The 21328-nt window shown below is 42.4% G+C and overlaps 1 protein-coding gene across 4 annotated transcripts in view; it reads right to left on the bottom strand.

The window, feature by feature from the left end:
* The window catches only part of LOC117361545 (ecto-NOX disulfide-thiol exchanger 2-like), a 323082-nt gene that overhangs the window by 281161 nt on the left and 20593 nt on the right, over nucleotides 1-21328 (bottom strand). For all 4 annotated transcript variants that reach the window (XM_033947012.1, XM_033947013.1, XM_033947011.1 and 1 more), the window contains exon 2: nucleotides 1631-1771. In XM_033947012.1, the coding sequence (XP_033802903.1) occupies nucleotides 1631-1771 (141 nt within the window). The remainder of the gene's footprint in view (nucleotides 1-1630; nucleotides 1772-21328) is intronic.

Here is a 21328-nt window from a genome sequence, read left to right as displayed (position 1 = left end):
CTGCCCTTGTCAGTACCTAATGCGGAAAGCCTGGACATGGGTTGCCTAGACACTGTGCTGTTGGCACTCCTGCTTAGCTACTTGCTTGTGGAATTCTGTAGCCTTATCCGCAGGCAGAGTATCTGTAAACTCCAACACCCTGATCACGAAGTCCAGCAAATAAATACTCATGTAGAGCTGATAGGCTTCTATGTGGGACACAAGTATAGGGCTTGGCAAACCTTCCTCTCAAAAGATTCCAAGATCCTATCATCTTCCCCTGGGGGCACAGAGGTATAGATCCTAGAACTTCTAGCTCTGTTGAGAATGGATTCAGCCACCATAGAGTGGTGGTGAAGCTTGGCCTTCTCGAACCTGGGAGCCTTCTCCCAACTCTTAATCTGTGCCTGCTTAAGGACATCATGTAAAAGAACATTATCAAGGTTTCCTTAGACGGATTGTCATAAATCAAGGATATACAAAATAGCAGCCCTGGGCTCATCCTCAACTTCTAAATGAAAAGGAATGAACCTAGCCATTTCCCTCAAAATTTCAACAAAAGGAGAGCTCCTTTGGTAGGGATTTTCTCCTTTTCTGTGGTGGAGAGGGGTCTGGTGGCAGACCAACGGAGGCTTTCTCCAATACACCCTCTAGTTTCATGTTAGACACCCAGGAATGGTTGGAGTCAGAACAGAACTCTTCTGGAGAAGGCTGATTCTGTGTCTACCTCAAGCAACTAGATTCAAGACATGAGTGCTGAGGGACAGATCCTGACGTGGACAATGAAGAAGCTTCTTCCCCAAAAGGAGAGGAGCACTGCTCTTTCCAAGGCTATGACCAATGCCAGCCCCCTTCTAGATGCTGGTGTTGACACATGAGTGATAGACAAGGTATGAGCTTCCAAGATTGGCTGGGGCAGAGCCATGATTGGCACAGATACCTTCAGAGCCTTGGTACTGCGCTAGACCAAGATTCTTCTTGAGCATGGCCCAGCACCAATTCTTGGAGCCAGGCATCAATGAAGGTGAAGATGTTGGTGCCGAATCGAAAGATTGGTCCCAGAAGCCAGATAGGCACATCAGCACCAACTTCACAGAGGGGGAACCAACTCTCACAGCACTGATGCTTCAGGGGTGCCAATGACGCGAGGCTTCTGGCATCATGCTTCAAAAGGGTCCAATGTCTATGCTTCATCTTTGCTCGACACATGACAATGGAATCCCTTGGTGCTGATAAGGGCAATGTCGAATCCAAGTGCATCTTCAGTGATGGGTCTAATGCTGACTGGCATGAGAGAAAATTACTAGTGTCCCATGTCAAGGAAGGAGGAGACTTCCTTAATGTAGTTCCTTTAGCCATGGGGATTGATGCCTCTGATGCCGATGGATAGCTCTTATAAATGTCAAAAGTCTTTCAAGCTGGGTCTTTCTGCAAGTCCATTTCTGCATTTTTAAACAGAGAACTCAATTAGAGGCCTCATGATTAGGACCTAGGCACGACAAACACCAACTATGAAGGTCAGTCCCAGAGATGACCCTGTTGCACCCAAAGCACTGCTTGCAACCACTGGGAATATTCTGAGCCATCAAGGAGAAAATAGCTAATGCAAAATCAAATGGCTCAATTGTGAGAGATGAATGCAGTTTCTTACCATGAACATTTATTCTCTTCCTTTTCATGTTGAACTCGCTTCCATTCTCAAAAGGCCATTCTGATACCAGTGAGCAGTTGTTGGGGTTAAAATGTAGCGGTTCATTGCTGTTTGCAGCATCAAAGTTCAACCGGTTAAATCCTGTAAATAAAAATGAGAGATGATGACACATACAGTATTCATTTATAAAATCTAGGTTCTTCAGCTATCCAACTGAAAAATCACAGCCTCTGATATCCAAGATGATCCACAAATATCTTTTTTTTACTTAGTGACAATACTGTCTTGCAGTCTTACCTTGTAATCATACAATAATATATATAAGAATTAGTGGTCCAAATCTTACAATAATCACATTAATATATAATCTTCTATCTATCTAATAAAACGCTAAGCGCGCATGCGCACTCATACCTGCGTGATCCATGATCCGTAGGTCCCTGGCCAGCAGGAGTGCGCATGCGCGCTTACAACGGCCCCACACTCGTGGACCTCAAGGTGATGTTGTGCGGTCTGGCCTGCTCCCTTACACTCCATGCCCGAAGTTTATTTTTAAGTTCAAAGCCGTCGCCGTGGCTTCTATCACGAGCCGCACCTGCATCGGAGAAGGCTTCCGACACAGGCGGGGATCGCGAGAGGAGCCGCCGCAGCACCTTTAAACTTAAGAATAAATTACGGCAAGGCACTAAGGGAGCCGACCAAACCACGAAAAGGGAAGGGAATGGGGGGTGGGCTGCAAGGGACTAAAGGTTTCTTTGGATCAATATTCTGCAAACACAGGCAAGTTGGTGTTCAGTTGGAAAAATATTCTACAGTCTCTCTAGAGGAAAAAGACTGAGCGACTGGTAGACATCTAACCAGAGGAATGATCAGTGCTGTCATGCTCAAAGAGTACGTTAATGGAAGGGAAGGGGGGGCGGCAAGGGACTAAGGGAATGGGAAGGGGAGGAGATAATGGTAAATTCTGCTGCTGCACAGGAACATGGAGGGGGAGGGAAATATTGCTGCTGTTGCTGCACAGGGAAGTGGGGTGGGGGGAGGGAAATGCTGCTGCACAGGGAAATGGAGGGGGAGGGAATGCTGCTGTGGCTGCTGCACAGGGAATTGGGGGGGGGAGAGAGAAATGCTGCTGCTGCATAGGGGGCAGAGAGATAGATAGAAAGACAGACAGACAGCGGGAGGGAGACAGGAAGAAAGACACAGGGAGAGAGACAGAAACACAGACAAAGGGGGCCAGAGAGAGAGACAGACAGACAGAAAGAAAGACAGCGAGAGGGAGAGAGACACACAATAGCAAAGAAAAATTCCTGCCAGGGCGCTATTTAGTTATAATGAAGGAACAAGATCAGCTACCTCCAAAATAAGATAAGTGCTACCAGGAGCGTGCGATGCGATGAGGCTGACCAGACGCATCTGATCAGTACTCCTGCTCTCTAGGTCCCGTTCGTCCCTAATTTTAAAAATTTACCCTTTTTTTTTTTTTTTATAAACACCCTCCTAGCTGATGAAGAGGAGACTTTAATCTGAGATACAATGAACTGGCCGAAGCGAAACCAATGCTGAGGGTTTGAAGAGGCCGGCAAAATCAGCTGTTAAGCCGGCAGGCAGTCAGGGTCAGCTGTTATGCCGGTTTTTCTAGTCGCGGCTGGCTGGATGTGTTTCTCCAGCATGGAGCAGTGTGAGTGAACTCTCCAGCACACTGGATTTGCCTCCGGGTATATTTAAATTATATTTAATTAGCCATCGCAACTGGTGAAGAACGAGTTGACCCTGACGGTTTGAAGGGGCAGGCAGGCAAGATCAGCTGTTTTGCCATTTTTCTAATCGCTGCTGACTGAATTTCCTTATACTGTATATATATAGTTTGCCTTCTAATATGCTTAAATTGTCATTACAGCTAAGAAGCTTTGATTAAACTTTGTTCTGAAAAAGGGCAAACTGGCTGACACAAAACTGCTGTTGAAAATTAGAAAAAGCAGGCAGTTGAAGTCAGCTGTTATGATGGTTTTTCTGGTTAGTGGTGAGCATTGTAAGTGAATGAACTGATATGGAGCTGGATTGAACTACTGTTGATAATTATAAAAATTTCCCCATTACGTTTGTTTCATGTGTTGAATATCAAGTAACCTAGATATATTAAGGACAATTTATTAACAAATTAACAGATATTCCAATAAAGAAATCCACTAATCAATCCTTATGGCTAAACTCCAAGATTCAAAATGGCAAGTCTGGGATCTTCTGGAAGCAATGGATGTAGGCGGGTAAACGCACATTAGATGATGTTTTATCAAATGGGAAAATGCTTGAATTTTCACAACTGCAACTATCATTCGGTATTTTAAAGTCTCAAAATTATAAGTGGTTGCAGTTGAAGCAGGCCAATCAGGAAGGGTTCCCTGATTGGCGAAATCTAAAAAATCATTATAGCTTGCAGGTCCTTCCAGATAAATTTGCTTGGATATCAGGCTGCCCGGTGGTATAAATTAATATCTGAATTTTTGAATAAAAAACCAAAATCTAGTCTTAGAGATATTTGGAGCATCGAGATAAAGCAGTACATTTCTGCGTCTCAATGGCCACGAATTTGGTCATCGAGGATGAGATGTAAAGCGTCAGCATCTATGAGACAAATCTGGTTTTTCTTGTTACACAGATCTTTTTGGACCCCTGTTAGGTTACAAAAGTTAGACAGTTCTAAATCTAATAGATGCTGGCACTGTTATCTGGATATTGGGACATTGGATCATCTGATGTTCTATTGTCCTTTGATACTCAACTTTTGGAAGTCAATACGGGGACAGATTAATATCATACTGGAATCATCAATTCCATTGACATATGAGGTAGTCGTATGTGGAACATTATTGCATATTAAGCCCCCATGGACCACTATAAATGCTGGCTTTTTCTAATTATGACCGGGATAGCCATGAAGATGGTAACTCGTAATTGGAAAAAATTATGAACACCTCAATTTTCCTTTTTGGTGGGCGAATTTATGTTTAAGCTATAGATATGAGAAAATGAATGCTGACATGTTGGGGCATAGCAATTTATTTAAATTGGTTTGGGGACCATTGACATCTTATTTCTTCATTATAGTTGTCTTTTTATCTTTAATTTTTGTTTATTTCCATACACATCCAGGGAAGGGGTAGGGTGGGGGTGGGATACTTTTATCTTAATTTTAGCCTTTTGAATACATACATCCAGGGTGGGTGGGCGGAGGGTGAGATTACATTACTACTTTAAATAGGGAAAGGTTATTGAAAGAATCTATGTATTTATGTTTTAGTTGACTAGTTATTGGATGGGTGGGTGGGTTTAAAGGCTCATGTATGCTTGTAAGATGAATGTGCTTTTCTTGATTTATTATATGTTTATATACTTTTGTAGTGCACTGTTGATATATGGAAAATCAACAAAGAATTTAAAAAAATAATAAAATTTGAAAAAGGTTGCAGCTATTGGTGGTGGGGATGGGGGAAAAGGTGGAATAGCTGCTATAACTACTAACACAGAACTAATTGGTTGACACAAAACAAAACATTTATCCTAATTGTGCTCAAATTTACCTTGTTAGACCTTTAGTTTTAATCGATATTTTTGAATGGATAAATACGCGCTCAGATCCGACTCCCAGATGAGCACCAAACACCAGATTAAAGACAAAGATCGGGACAAACCATATCTTCAAACTGATAATACGGCTACCGTTGATGTAACAGCCTCATTAACTTCACCTAATTATATTCAAGATCTTACAGAGGCAGTTGTGAAAGCACTGGATCCTCGCTTTACACAACTTTCAGGACAGCTTACCGGGATGGAAACAATGCTTTCTGATCTTACCTGTCGAACAGGGGAACTAGAGATACGTGTAGCAGAGGTGGAGGAGATTTCAACAGCTACAATCAAGATACTGAAGGGAATAGACTTAGTAGACAAAGACAAGTTGTTCACCCTCTCCAAGGTAGGAAGAACGAGAGGGCACTCTCTAAAGTTAAAAGGGGATAAATTCCGTACAAACGTAAGGAAGTTCTTTTTCACCCAGAGGGTGAGTTTTTCACCAGAGAGTGGTGGAAAACTGGAACGCTCTTCCAGAGGTTGTTATAAGTGAAAACACCCTCCAGGGATTCAAGACAAGGTTGCACAAGTTCCTGCTGAACCGGAACGTACACAGGTAGGGTTGATCTCAGTTAGAGCTCTGGTCTTTGATCTGGGGGTTGCCGCAGGAGCTGACTGTTGGGCTGGGCTGACGCAGCAGTGGCAATTCTTATGTACTTATCTGAATCGCTGGAATCTTTGTGAGAGCGGCTTAAACTTCAAGAAATTAAAATTGAGGATCAGGAAAACCGCTCCCACAGAGGTAACATACGATTTGTTGGGTTCTTGAATCCATCTCAGACACATGTCTTCTTACCAAGTTGGAGGAGTGGCTCCATATAGAACTGCCTCTTCCCTCAGGCGTTGGCCCCCTCCATTTTGAGCGTGCGCATTGGTTGGGCCGCAAACAAAATCAACAACGGCCCTGAGTTGTCATTGCCAAGGTGCATAACTACGCTAACAAAATGGCTTTACTCCAACAATATCGACGAAACTGGGACTTTCTTAACTACAAAGGTACCCCTGTTCGTCTGTTCCAAGATTACTCTATTTCATTATTGGAAAAAAGGAGACAATTTACCTCTATGTGCACTGAATTAGTGCAATGGAAAATGCGATTTATGCTATCTTATCCCGCGATACTTCACATTTTCACAAATTCAGGATGGTGTTCCTGGATGATGAAAGATTAAGAGATCCCCACCAGCATGGCTTTACAAAAGGAAGGTCTTGTCAATCCAATCTGATAAGCTTCTTTGATTGGGTAACAAAAAAACTGGATGAGGGTGGGTCCCTGGACGTGGTGTATTTGGACTTTAGTAAGGCTTTTGATAGTGTTCCACACCGAAGGTTATTAAATAAGATGCACTCGCTAGGACTAGGAGTAACACTGACAGCATGGGTACAAGACTGGCTTAGCGACAGGCTTCAGAGAGTGGTGGTAAACGGTATCCCCTCAAAAGCGTCGAGTGTGACCAGTGGAGTGCCACAGGGCTCGGTCTTGGGCCCGATGCTATTTAATATCTTTGTAGGGGATTTGACTCAGGGACTTCGAGGCAAAATTATACTATTTGCCAACGACGCTAAACAATGCAGCGCTGTGGGCAGGGCCTCAGAACCTGACAGCGCAACCAGGCCCAACACTATGGAGCAAGACCTGCTTGTATTGGAAAAATGGTCCAGTACTTGGCAACTAAACTTCAATGCCAAGAAATGTAAAGTAATGCACCTTGGGAGCGGAAATCCATGCAAAACATACACCTTGAACGGTGAAAACTTAACAAGAACTACTGCAGAAAGGGACTTGGGAGTTCTCATCCGGGAAGATATGAAAGCTGCTAATCAGGTGGAGAAAGCTACAGCAAAGACCAGACAAATGCTGGGTTGCATCAGAAGGAGCTTCATCAGCCGAAAGCCGGAAGTCAAACTACCGTTATACAGATCCATGGTGAGACCTCACCTGGAGTACTGTGTCCAATTTTGGAGGCCACATTATCATAAGGATGTGAAGAGGATGGAGTCGATACAGAGAATGGCCACCAGGATGGTCTCAGGACTTAAGGACATCCCATTGGAAGAACGCCTGATCAGACTGCGCTTATATTCTCTGGAAAAGCGCAGAGAAAGGGGGGACATGATAGAAACATTTAAATACATCATGGGTCACATCAAAGTGGAGGAGGAAATCTTTTTTCTGAAGGGTCCCACGGCGACAAGAGGGTATCCTCTAAAACTTAAGGGAGGAAGATTTCATGGTGACACTAGGAAATACTTCTTCACCGAACGGGTGATTGATCGATGGAATGATCTTCCCCGCCAGGTGGTCGAGGGCAGTAGTGTGCTTGATTTCAAGAGTCGATGGGACAATCAGGTGGGAGTACTACAGAGTTATGCTCAAACGATAGATACTTCAGGGAAGAAGGGTTCTTGAGTAGGCAGACTAGTTGGGAGGGCGGGTTTGAAGGGACACATATCATGTATCTTGTAGTTTTCCTTAGGCTGTGTTTGAAGCTGTAAATCCAGACACTGCTTGCCTTCTCTTGCTGAAATACTACAAGGCCATTTTATGTTTGAGAGTTGTGTTTTCTTATCATGTTGTGAAGTGAATTCAATTGTTTTCATAGCTGTATTTGTAAGAAGCTATAGATAACAAAAAGTGTCTGCTATGCAGAGCACCATTTGGACATCAGCCTTTAGATAGTAAGATGTTTGTTATTTCTTTAAAGTTTCATGTGACCTATCACCATATATGGTTTGTATTTACGTCATCTGCTGACAACACTGAATCATGTAAAATGATATAAAAAGAGTTGTAAAGCTAACAATAAATTGGACATGTTTGGGAGATCTGTTGTCTCTAAGATATTGTCCCCAGATGCATCTGACTTGCTAATGACAGAGTGTGTGAGGCAGTAATTGGGACCTTATCCTTTCAGGGTTCTTTAGTGGGCAGACTTGTTGGGACGTCGGCCCTTTTCTGCCGTCATATTCTATGTTTCTATGTTTTACATCTGCAAAGGAGAATGGAGACTATATACACTTGTTGTTCCCGAATACAGGTTCATTAGTAGTTTGAAAAAGCTTCAGAATGGTTTGTTCCTTGAATAGAAGGAAAAACTTTTTGCTAATCTGGATAATTTCTGGTTCATTAATTTTGTTATTGTGATGGAACTAAAGACTTAACTACTAAAAGGGATTCAAATATTTTTAACTTCAGAATTCTGACGCCAAGATGTAGTGAAAAACAGCATAAACCAGAATAGGGACTCTCTGCATAAAACCCCCAGATCTTTATTTTCGTGATATGTATAAATAAAAATAAGGAACAATTTAATGTACCATCAATAATATATTTTGGTAAAGAGCAAAAGATTAAATCAAAGAATAGAATGACTAATACAATAATTAACAAACCCAAAGTAACCCAACAAGCAGTCCTGAGAGCCCTCCCAAACCCCTTAACCCTTCCCAATACCCAATTACCCACCCATATCCCTAACCCCAATAACCAAAATAACATCTCTGATTCCCTAACTGTAGGAATCAGAAAGTCAGAGCTACGTAATAATGTGACCTGACTCCAGGCCCCATCCATTGTAACATAACTTTTTTCCCACCAATTAAGATATGCACAAGCAATTAAAAGAACAAAAATAAAATTATTATAAAGAGATATCTATGCTAGCTGGCATGCGTGCCAGATTTTAGAAAGAGGGCACCCAGTGGGGGGGGGGGGGGGGGGGGGGGGTGATTAGAAGAGTTTACTAATCGTGCCTTGTATGCCCAACATGTACTTTTACTACAACTGATTTGAAGACAAGATATAAAACCCCATAGTACACATGTTCTCAGAGGTGATTCATTAAAGATTAGGTAACCATTTCATAAATTTTTGAACCCTGTTTGTGTGAGCATACTATTATTATCAGTCTTTTGTTCACCTGTAAATGGGGAAGAAAAATCAACTAAGATTTCAGACCTCCTGTTTATATGTGAATATATGCCTCTGTCAACTCCTGCATATTGGTCACCTGTAGTGAAGGCTGGGCACTCTGGTGTAAAACTCATGTTTTATTGTCGATTGCTTTCTTTGCTACCTGGGATGACTGGGGCTAAATCTCTTTCCTCGTTGCGAATAGCCACGTGGAATGTGTCTGGGATAAACTCGCCTATCAAACGGACAAAAATGCTTTCTTATTTACGTCGTAAAGAAGTAGATATTGCTTGTTTGCAAGAAACTAAACTATCTGATGTGATATTGATTAATATAAGATTGCTGTGTCAAACTAAACTGCTTGCTTTGTACTTCTGAAAGTGATCCCAAGTACATTTAGTTTTAACCTTTTAGTAGTATATGCTCCCACTACTTATGAACATGCTTTTTTTCCAGTCTTTAGTTAAAATGATCTTAGAGCATGATGCTTCTCATTTAATTTTGGCTGGAGACTTGAATCAAGTGCTTGATCCTCCTCTTGATAGGTCTTCTCCAGACCAGCAGCCTTCTGTTCCACATAAGGGGGTTCCTTACTTGTGTTCCACACTTGACATGGTAGATCCATGGAGATTGTTACATCCTGTTGAGAGGGATTATATACATCTTCCCAGATCTCACTCGACATGGTCATGTATAGATTATATTCTTGTCACTCAATCTTTGTTTTCTTGAATTCTTTCTTCTACAATAGGACCTATGGCTATTTCTGATCATGCTATGTGCTAGTTCACAGTTCTTCAACCGCCGATCCGCGGACCGGTGTCGGTCCGCAAACAAAATCTTGCCGGTCCGCGAAGGATTCGGTCCCCGCCGCAACGAAAGGCCGGTGTCAGCTGACTTGCAACTTCCTGTTGCAGTCGCTGTGCCGGGACTCCTGCCTTCCACCGCGTTTGCCTCCTGCCTTGTCTTCGCACCTCCAGACCAGCAGCGGCAGCTCTGTATGCTTTTAACTTCGGCACATAGCTGCCCCTAATCAATAGTTTAGCGCGGTTTCATAAGGCAGCCTCGGGGCCTTTGCTAGGCCGGCCCACATCGCATCATCGAAGCGGGCCGGCTATCAAAGGCCCCGAGGCTGCCTCATGAAACCGCGCTAAACTATTGATTAGGGGCAGCTCTGTGCCGAAGTTAAAAGCATACAGAGCTGCCGCTGCTGGTCTGAACTCTTGGGCCGCTGAAGGAGGGCAAAGAGCAGCTGTCCTGGAGGTTTCCCTTCCTCTCGCCTTTGCAGGTCCCTTTTTTCCACCTTTTTTTTCCCCTTCAAACGTCAACGGGCCCCAGCATCGACATCAATCAAGTAAGTTCCACTGTCAATCAAGCGGTTCTGCTCGGCCAAAGCTTCCCCTGTGACATGAGCCACCCTCAGGGGAAAGAAAGTGACCCACAAAGGTGAGGGGAAGGGGGGCAGATGATGGAAGTTGGGGGGGAGAGAGAAAGAGAGAGAGAAGGGGCAGATGATGGAATGGAGGAGATGAGAGAGAGAGAGAAGGGGACAGATGATGGAAGTGAGAAGAAGGGAGAGAGAGCAGAAGGCAGATGGATGTCAGTTGAGAGGGGAGAGCAGATGCTGAATGGAAGTGGGGAAAGAACACATACTGGATGGAAGGAGGAGATAAATAAAGGGGGAAGAAAATAGTAAGATAATGGAGGGGTGAGGGAAAGGGGTGACAAGCTGTGCGTAGACACAGTGAAAAGAGGGAAACGGGACTAAATAGTAATAAAGAATTTAATTTAGATGGAGGCAGAAAATAGAGAAGGAAGACCAGAGAAGAAAAGGGAAGAGAGAGCAGAGAATGATCAGATCTGAGTGGAGGAAATGAGAAGAGAGATATGCTAAAAACCACAGGGGGGAGGGAAGGATAGAGATGCCAGACCATGAGGGGAACAGAAGGAAGATGATGGATGCTAGACCAAATTGGGGGGTGGGGGGGGGCAGGAGGAGAGATGGCAGGGAAAGACAGACAGTGAATGGAAGGGGCAGATGCTGGACTGAAGAGACAGAGAAGGTTATCATGCTGCTGTACCGGGCCATGGTACGCCCTCACCTGGAGTACTGCGTCCAGCACTGGTACTTGAAGAAGGACACGGTACTACTCGAAAGGATCCAGAGAAGAGCGACTAAAATGGTTAAGGGGCTGGAGGAGTTGCCGTACAGCGAAAGATTAGAGAAACTGGGCCTCTTCTCCCTTGAGCAGAGGAGATTGAGAGGGGACATGATAGAAACATTCAAGGTACTGAAGGGAATAGACTTAGTAGCTAAGGCAGGGAGAACAAGAGGGCACTCTCTAAAGTTGAAAGGGGATAGATTCCATACAAACGTAAGGAAGTTCTGTGGTAGAAAGCTGGAACGCTCTTCCAGAGGCTGTTATAGGGGAAAACACCCTCCAAGGATTAAAGACAAAGTTAGACAAGTTCCTGCTGAACAAGAACGTGTGCTGGTAGGGCTAGTCTCCGTTAGGGTGCTGGTCTTAGACCAGAGGGCTGCGGCTGCCGCGTGAGCGGACTGCTTGTCATGATGGACCTCTGGTCTGACCCAGCAGTGGCAATTCTTATGTTCTTAGGGCAGACACTGGCTGGAAGAGAGTGAAAAGACAATGAAAGCAGAAATCAGAGACGACAAAAGGTAGAAAAAAATAATTTTATTTCTATCTTGTGATTCAAATATATCAGATTTGAAATATGTATCTTGCTAGACATAATTGGGGAGTGCAAAGCCCAGGCAGTGCCCTAGTTCCACTCCCCTAACACCATTCCTGTCATGTGTGACTGTGGTATTCTGTTACTTGATATTTGTGTAGCATTCTGTAATAATTTGGCTTATTCAGTTTTCTTGATAGTAGAGGGGATATATGTGAAGGGGAGGGGAGACAGGAGTTTTGTTGATTTTGCCCTGTATTATTTGTATTTATAAAATGACAATTGTATAGAATATTGTTTCTTTTTATACTTTAATAAAATATGTTCAATATAAAATTATAACTATTTGAGGCTTGTGCGGATGGGATCAGATGGTTTGTGGGACCGAGCTTGCGGGGACGGGGCGGCGATGGTTTTTTAAAAAAAATTTCAGTCTTAGTAGTTTGCCGGTCCACGAAATAATTATTTTATTTCCGCCGGTCCATAGGTGTAAAAAGGTTGAAGAACACTGTGCTAGTTGATTTAGATATTGGTACACGAAGAAGTTGTGGTTGGTGATTTACTGCTTACCTTTTTGACGATTCTCATTTTCAACAATATTTAATAGAAAGATGGGCAGATCTATATACAATTTAACTCTAATTGCGTTGATAACCTGGTCCTTTTTTGGGAAGCTTCTAAGGCGGTTTTAAGAGGTGATATTATTGCTTATGTAACAGCACGAAACCGCCGTATTGCTACTAAAATCATCTCTCTTGAACAACAATTTAAATGTGCTAAAAAGACCTACATTCGTCGTCCCACAATAACCCATAAAGAAAATATGTTGGCTGCACAAGTGGGCTTTGAATACATTATTACATGAAAGAAAAAAGCATAACACCCTTTTCGCAAACATCATTTTTTCCGCTTTGGTAATCGTTCTGGGCATTTACTTGCACGTCTCACTAAAATCTGGAGCGGTCCTAGGTTAATTCATTCCAGTGTTCTCCCCAGAAATTTTTTCCAGCCGGGTGGCATGAAAAAGTAGCCGGGTGGGGCGGGATGGGAAAATTTGGTGGTGGGGAAAATTAACCCCCTCTTTTACTAAGGTGCGCTAGCATTTTTAGCGCGCGTAAACCCCTGCGTTACGTGGGAAAACTAGCGTCAACTCAATGCTGGCGTTAGCATCTAGCGCGCATGGCAATTCCTCCGCGCGCTAAGTGCACACTAAAACCACTATCGGAACTTAGTAAAAGGAGCCCTAAATGTATACTATTTTTATTAGTTAATTATTATTATTATTTTCCAATGCTCAATATGACTTCCTTTTTTAAGGTTTGACACTTGTACCAGAATATTTTTACTAAATTTAAGAAGTATTTGCCCTCTTTCAAATGGTATAGAGATCTAAAAAAGGGAAAGGCATTAATGAAGTCATTAGGTTCAATCTAGCCATTTATTTCTGCATGAATTTAAACAACTAAAAAAAAAAGATAAATATAGCTCATCCAGTCATACAAGAAATGACTGTACAGCAGGGGTGCCCACACTTTTTGGGCTTGCGAGCTACTTTTAAAATGACCAAGTCAAAATGATCTACCAACAATAAAATTTAAAAAAAACCCACAAAGCACACTGTACGCAGAGAAAATGTTAATTATCATTTATATTCCGCGGGTTTTCAAAGAGGTCAAGGCAGACGATTCTATGCAATGTCACCTCAGGAACAACTATACAAAAATAGACAAATATACCCCCTCCCTTTTTACTAAATTGTAATACTGGTTTTTAGAGCAGGGAGATGCACTGAATGCCCTGCGCTGCTCTCGATGCTCATAGGCTCCCTGCGCTAAAAACCGCTATTGCGGTTTAATAAAAGGGGGCCATAGTGCAAAATATAGACAGCAGATATAAATTCTTAAAACAGACATATTTTGATCACTAAACTGAAAATAAAATCATTTTTCCTACCTTTTTGTCTGGTGATTTCATGAGTCTCTGTTTGCACTTCCTTCTTCTGACTATAAATCCAATATTTTTTTCTTTCTGCCCCTCCCCTTTTCTTTCTGTCTCTCTTTCTTTCTCACCCCCTGCCCCCCCCAAGCCATCGCGCCAATTTCTCCACTTCCCCGATTCTTTCCCTACCCCCTAAGCCACCATGCCGATTTCTCCCTGTTTCCACGAGCCAGACCAGGAATGTACAAACGCTGGACTCACAAGACTTCACCTCTGATTTCAATTCTTACGTCGGAGAGGAAGAGCCAGGCAGCGATTGGCTGGCCCAGAACTTCCTCTCTGACGTCAGAATTGACGTCAGAGGTGAAGTCTTATGAGTCCGGCGCTTGTACGCACCTGGCCTGGCTCAGGGAGGCAGGAAGAAAAAGATTGCCAAGGCAACGCGATTGACTCACATTGCCTTTGTGATCTACTGGTCGATTGCGCTCGACCATTTGGGCACCCCTGCTGTTATGGTATGGTATCCTGTCCTGACCTGAGGAAAGGGGTTTAGTCCCCAAAAAACTGCCTTATTTCCATTTCCTATTTATAAACTTTAATCAATAGATACAATACTACTTGATTCTACGTAAAGCAACAAAAAATTTTTTTCTACCTTTTATCGTTTCTGCTTTAATCATCTTGTCTTCACTCTTCTTTCTAGCCAGCATCTGTCCGCTCTGTCTTCCATGCAGCATCAGCCCCTTCCATCCACTGTCCACCCTCTCCCCGTTCCATATGGCATCATCCCTCTTTTTATGCTCCTTCAATAAACTGTCTATCCTGTGCCCCTTCTCTTCTCCTTTGTACATGATTGATTTCAGCTCTGCCACCTCTCCATTTTTCTCTCTCTGTCAACACCCCATCCCCTATGCTCTGGGAACTCTCTCTTCTCCTTTTTTTCCTTCGCACCCCACAGTCTGGTATCTTCCCTTCCCTGATTCTCTGGCATCTCACTTCTTTCCTTTTCTTCCATCTCTCCCTCTCCCTCCATGCTCTGACATCTTCTTCTTCCTTTCCTTCATAGAAACAGAAGTAGGCAGGACCCAGCAGAGAGGAAGGCCTGAAGCTGGCAACAGCAGTGAATTGTAAATGCTGTTGCTAGCCGAAGAAGTTCATGATGCCAGGCTGAGTACCCGGGGCAGACTGCTATTCTCCCCCCCACAACCTTCCTATCTCTTCCTCCTCCCATCACGAGACTCTAAACAGCACTGCTCTACTCTAAGCAGGCTGCTTCAGGGCTTTCTCCTGCCGTGATTCCCTCTGGCACGTCACTGATGAGGGAAGGAGGGAGAGATAGGAGGGTCAGATCGGGTTGGGGGGGTGCCCAGGATGATGAGGCTGCTGCTGCTGCTGCCAGCGAATCCAGCAAGAGTGAGGCCCCAAAGCACAGCACTGGCGGGACCCCCCTGACCATTTCAGGTCCTAGGCCTGTGCCTCCTGGGCCTATCCTTTAATCTGGCCCTGCTTCCCCTCCCCCCCATATGCCCTGACATCTCTCTCTTCCATTCCATAGTATGGTATCTCCTTTCCCTCCCTCCCATGGTCTTTGCATCTCTTTCCTCCTTTTCCTGATCTTCCTTCTCCCTCCTTCCCTCTCTCTCCCCAATTGGGTGCAGCAGCATTTCTCTTCCCCTCCCCCCATTAGGTACAGCAGTATCATCAGCATTTCTCTTTCCTCCCCCCAATTTGGTACAGCAGAAGCAGCATTTCTCTTCACCCTCCCCCCCCTAATTGTGTGCAGCAGCATGACTCTTCCCCCTCCCCCTATTGGGTACAGCAGCAGCAGCATTTCTCTTACCCCCCCCCCCCACACACACACAATTGGGTACAGCAGAAGCACCAGCATTTCTCTTCCCCCTCCCCCTCTAATTGGGTACAGCAGCATTTCTCCTCCCATTAACCCCCCCCCCCCCCCGCCGTCTCACACACCCGGCAGATTCGCTACAGACAAAGGCAAGTTGCAAGTTTCCCTTCGTCGCTGACCTATCTCCCAAAGGTCAGCGACAGAGGGAAGCTTACAACTTGCTGCTCTTGCTTACTTCGGGCCTTTCTCGTTGCCGGGTCCTGCCTTCGCGGAAACAGAAAGTAGGCAGGACCTGGCAGCGAGAAAGGCCTGAAGTAAGCAAGAGCAAGTAAGCTTCCCTCCGTGGCAGGCCTATCTCCCGCATGCTCCGGTGCTCTAATGGTCCGTGCCGGCTTCTCTTTTCTTACCCCCCCCCCCCCCCCCGACGTAACTTCCGGTTTCGGAGGGAAGCCGGGTTCGAGTCGCTTGCTGGGTTTTGTTTATTTTAAAGTCTGGCGGGAGTCTTTCGGCGGCTCTTCAGGCTGCGCGTTAAGCAGTGGTGGCAGCAGGATTCGGCAGATGACAGCCGGGCGGTAATCTAAATTTGCTGGGCGGAGCGCCCGGCTGAAAAGCGCTGGGGAGAACACTGCATTCCATTCGTTTGCCAGATGGATCTTTGACTAATGCTTCTGATAAAATTTCCCAAGCCTTTTGTGATTATTTTTCCCGTCTTTATACGGCTGATACATCATCACAGCCTTCTTTAATTCAAGCATACATAGAAGATGCGTCTTTGCCTCGTTTGACTTCACAGATGCTTGAATCATTGAATGCGCCTTTACATGCAGTGGAGATACAACAAGTAATTAAGTCTGTCAACATGTAAAGCTCCTGGATCTGATGGGTTTACTACAAAGTATTATAAACTGCTCCTCTATCATCTTCCAGGAGTGATGGTACGTTACTTTAATACTTGTGTGAAAGACTCTTCTTTCCCTCTCGGTGCCACTGATGCTTTAATCACTTTGATTCCCAAAGCTGGAAGAGATCTTCAATACGTAGATTCTTATCGTCCTATATCTTTACTTAATGTAGATCTTAAGATCTTTGCACGGGTGTTAGATCATTTAGTATCTCATCTTCCTCTATTAATAGGGGAAGAACAGGTTGGTTTTGTATGAGGTCGTCAGTCTGTTCTACATGTTCGAAAAGTTTTGACTGCATTGGCGACTGGTCAAGCAACAGCAGTATCAGGATTGTTAACAAGTTTATATGCAGAGAAGGCTTTTGATCGAGTAGAGTGGCCTTTTCTATTTTCTACATTGTCTCGTATGGGCTTTTCTGAATGGTTCTTGGATTTTTGCATGTCTTATATGCCGACCCCCGAGCATCTATTCTCATTAATGGGACTCAATCCTCTTCTTTTGTTATTTCAAGAGGCACCCATCAGGTATGCCCTTTCTCAGTTATTGTTTCTTCTTTACTTGGAACCTCTCTTACGTCTCTCTGTAATTGGTCATGAATTAAAAGTATTAGCATTTGCAGATGATTTGATGATTATTTTAACTAATCCAGTAAGTTCTTTATCACATCAGCTTGAAGCCTTAAATGAATTTGGGTTTCATTCTGGATTTAAGTTAAATTATCAAAAATCAGTAGCTCTACTATTCCATCCTAGTCTGCCTATTCATTGGCCTAACACTTTCCAACTCACTTAGTCATCTGAGAAAGTTGTTTGTTTGGGGATCACTATTCTACAGGACATTTCTTAACTTCATGATCTCAATATACAACCCTTAACGGATAGAACTAAATCTCGTCTTTTGGCTGGCGTCATCTTCCTATTTCTCTAATGAGCCGCATTGATCTCTATAACATGTTGGTACTACCTCAATGGTTATATGTTTTTCAGATGTTGCTTTTATCTCTTTCTAGGAAAATAGAACTTCAATTGGACAAATTAATTCGTGGATTTCTTTGGGTTGGAGGTCGTTCTCGTCTCCCTCTTAGTACGATGGTTTTACCAACTGATAAGGGAGGATTGGGTATGTTGTCATTAAGACGCTTTATAGAGGCATGTCATATACATGATTGGTTCTTATCCACTTCTTATTTCTCATGGACTCCGGTGGAACGCGAAAGGGTCCAGAGAAGAACGACAAAGATGGTTAAGGGGTTGGAGGAGCTGCCTTACAGCGACAGATTAGAGAAACTGGGCCTCTTCTCCCTTGAACAGAGGAGATTGAGAGGGGACATGATTGAAATATTCAAGATACTGAAGGGGATAGGCTTAGTAGATAAAGACAGGTTGTTCACCCTCGCCAAGGTAGGGAGAACGAGAGGGCACTCTTTAAAGTTGAAAGGGGATAGATTCCGTACAAACGTAAGGAAGAAGTTCTTCTTTACCCAGAGAGTGGTGGAAAACTGGAATGCTCTCCCGGAGGCTGTCATAGGAGAAAACACCCTTCAGGGATTCAAGACAAAGTTAGACAAGTTCCTACTGAACAAGGATGTACGCTGGTAGGGCTAGTCTCAGTTAGGGCACTGGTCTTTGACCAAAAGGGCCGCCGCGTGAGTGGACTGCTGGGCTTGATGGATCACTGGTCTGACCCAGCAGCGGCATCTCTTTTATGTTCTTATGTTTTGGAAACCTTATCATTTTAGTTATCTTTTACATACTCCTGGAGTGGTGGCTGCTATTCTGGGGAATCCATATTATTTTTTTCTTGCTCCCTTAAGATCCACATGGAGACAAGTCTGCAATCAGATGGGTATAGTTTTTCGCTCTACTCGTTTGTTACCTATTTGTGGCAATGGTTTTTTCATCCTGGTATGTCATCAACTCGATTCCAGATAAAGAAGGGACCCATTATTTATTTGTATCAAGTTCTTAATGATGATGGTACTTTATTAGATCTCTCTCAATTGCGTACTAATTGTGGTTGGAATAATTTTGATATTTTTTCTTGTATACAACTCAAATATTATATAAAATCATTATCAACTTTAAATTTATTTACTAAGGTGTATGAACTTTTATCCGAATTATATTGGTTGGAATCTCAATTAAAAGTACCTTTAAGATACTTCAGACACAATCTTATGGATTTTTCTCCATCATTAGATTATACCAGAGTGGCCCAGGCTTGGAATGTAGAATTAAATATTTCATTACAGGGTTCCAATATAAATAATATTTTGAAATTGATACATAGAATATTACCTGGTATCTCATATTTTGAAATGGGGTATAAATTTGTCATTTCTATATAGCACCTTGGCGTGCTTTTCGTGCAACATTTATCTCTGAAGGTTCTTGTCCCAAGTGTGGCCATATTAAAGCCAATTTATCTCATATGTTTTGGCTCTGTCCTTATGTAAACCAATTTTGGTCTATATACTTTTCCCTCCATATTCACGGGGGATGTGGGCAGAACATAGCCGTGAATACCTAAAAACCGCAAATAACTTTTTGCATGTTATTTGCGGTTTTTTTTTTGTAAAATAGACCTGAAAAAGATAATAAACCGTGAATAATCCGACCTGCTATTTGCTCCGTACAATGTCGGGAGCAGCAATTTCCACTGGGAACAGCGATTTCCAATGTGGAAACACCGGGTTTAATGACGAAAATTAGGGAGGCAGAGTCAGTAGCTGAAAAATTGCGAATAAGCGAATTCGCAAATCTGAAGATACGGAAACCGCGGATACGGAGGGAGAAGTCTAATTTTTTCTAGAGTTAGTGGCATGTGGAATACTAGATGGCATTGCAATAGTTATAGCTTATTTTGGCTTTTTGATCTACAGCATCCTATTCCCAGAGGACTTAAAGGCTTTCTGAAATGTGTTATGTTTTCAGGCTTAAAAGTCATCCTTTCTCTTTGGCTAGGATCATTATATCCTATCTATAACCAATGGCATTCCATTATGCTACATCTTTTAATAATGGAAGGCATGTCTATATCTGAATTGGACACTAAAAAGGGAAGAATGTTGATCACGATTTGGCAACCCTTTTTAAATACATTATGGGTCTGTTTTAGAAAGCCGCACGGCAACAGCCCCAATCTCCTACAGCAAGAAGTTGTGTTTTGATTGATAGATTTTGATTTAATTTAAATTCTTTTTTTTTTTTTTAGCAGTCCTGGGAGAGGGGAGGAGGGGTTAGTTATATTTTTTAAATGGTATTAATACAATGTGTATAAAATGATTGAATAGTTATATTTGTATTATTATAATGTTATATTGTTACAATGTTTGAATCTACATTTGAAAACTAATAAATAAATATATATATATATATATATATATATATATATATATATATATATATATATATATATATATATATATATAAATAAAAAAGATAAATGCTACCTTTTCTATTTCCATAAGTAGCCGTTGTAATAACTAGTTTGTATTGGGACGGAAGAGTGTTATGATGGTCCCAAACTTGTTCTCTTAGTGGCACCGTTTGTGCAAGAGACAAAGGACACTGAGCACTTTTCACATTATAAATTTTTAATGTTATATTTATGGACATTATTGAATATTTGAAGATATATGTTGGTATTCTGATAATCAAATTTTGAAAAGCATATTTATTAAAAGTAATTTTATACTCCTTTTTTGCTTTGTATGTATGTTCCAACATAACTCTGAAACACATGGACAGATTTCAACCAAACTTGGTATACGTATGACTTACTATCTGGGGAAAAATACTGTGGGGTGACATGTAAAAATTATCAAAAAAGACAGATATTAGTGTCTAACCCATAGTTTTTGGGCTACTAGTGTCTAACCCATAGTTTTCAGGCTTGCTGAGGTGAATACTGACATTCCCAATGCCATTTAAGTCCAAGTTCAGACACATAGAAAGGGACATTCTTGTGGGAAGGGGGTGACATGCAAAAATAATCAAAAATGACAGATATTAGTTTTTCAGGCTCCCTGAGATTAATAATAACACTCCCAATGATGTTAAAGTCCAAGTTCAGCCCCATACAGAGGACCATTCTTGCTGCTAAAAATGAAGATGTCAATGAAATAAACAATCAAATACATCCAGTTTTACCAGGTATAATCATTGAATGCAAGTCTATCGATACCGGAAGATTGGGATAAATAAATATCTGGGCAAAGCGGGGTAATCAGCCAGTCTACTATAATAATCTATTTAATTATAATAATCTATTTAATTAGCAGGTATTTATATATGTAGTAATCACCTTCAATTATTTTACTTCCCCAATCTAAACTCTTTAGGGCAGGGGTAGGGAACTCCGGTCCTCGAGAGCCATATTCCAGTTGGGTTTTCAGGATTTCCCCAATGAATATGCATTGAAAGCAGTGCATGCAAACAGATCTCATTCATATTCATTGGGGAAATCCTGAAAACCTGACTAGAATACGGCTCTCAAGGACCGGAGTTCCCTACCCCTACTTTAGGGGAAAAGGACCTCAGAGTTTCGAGTCATTAACCCATACGGGTCATAAGAGGTGACAGGCTCACCTAGCTCACATTTCAGTCATAGGCAGAAAAATCCCATAATTACTTTTTTTCTTCTTTATCTTTTTATCTTTTATTTCTTATATTTTCTATTAATTAAAAAAACGGTCATAATCTTGTACCCGTGTTTATATCCTATCAATAATTAGTTTTACTTAACTGCTAAATAAATAGTACAATAAGTCA

This window comes from Geotrypetes seraphini, chromosome 5, assembly GCF_902459505.1.
Source record: "Geotrypetes seraphini chromosome 5, aGeoSer1.1, whole genome shotgun sequence".
In the NCBI taxonomy this organism is placed as follows: Eukaryota; Metazoa; Chordata; class Amphibia; order Gymnophiona; family Dermophiidae; genus Geotrypetes; species Geotrypetes seraphini.
The sequence above is the reverse complement of the archived record's forward strand: the minus strand, read 5'-3'. Positions and strand labels throughout refer to the sequence as shown.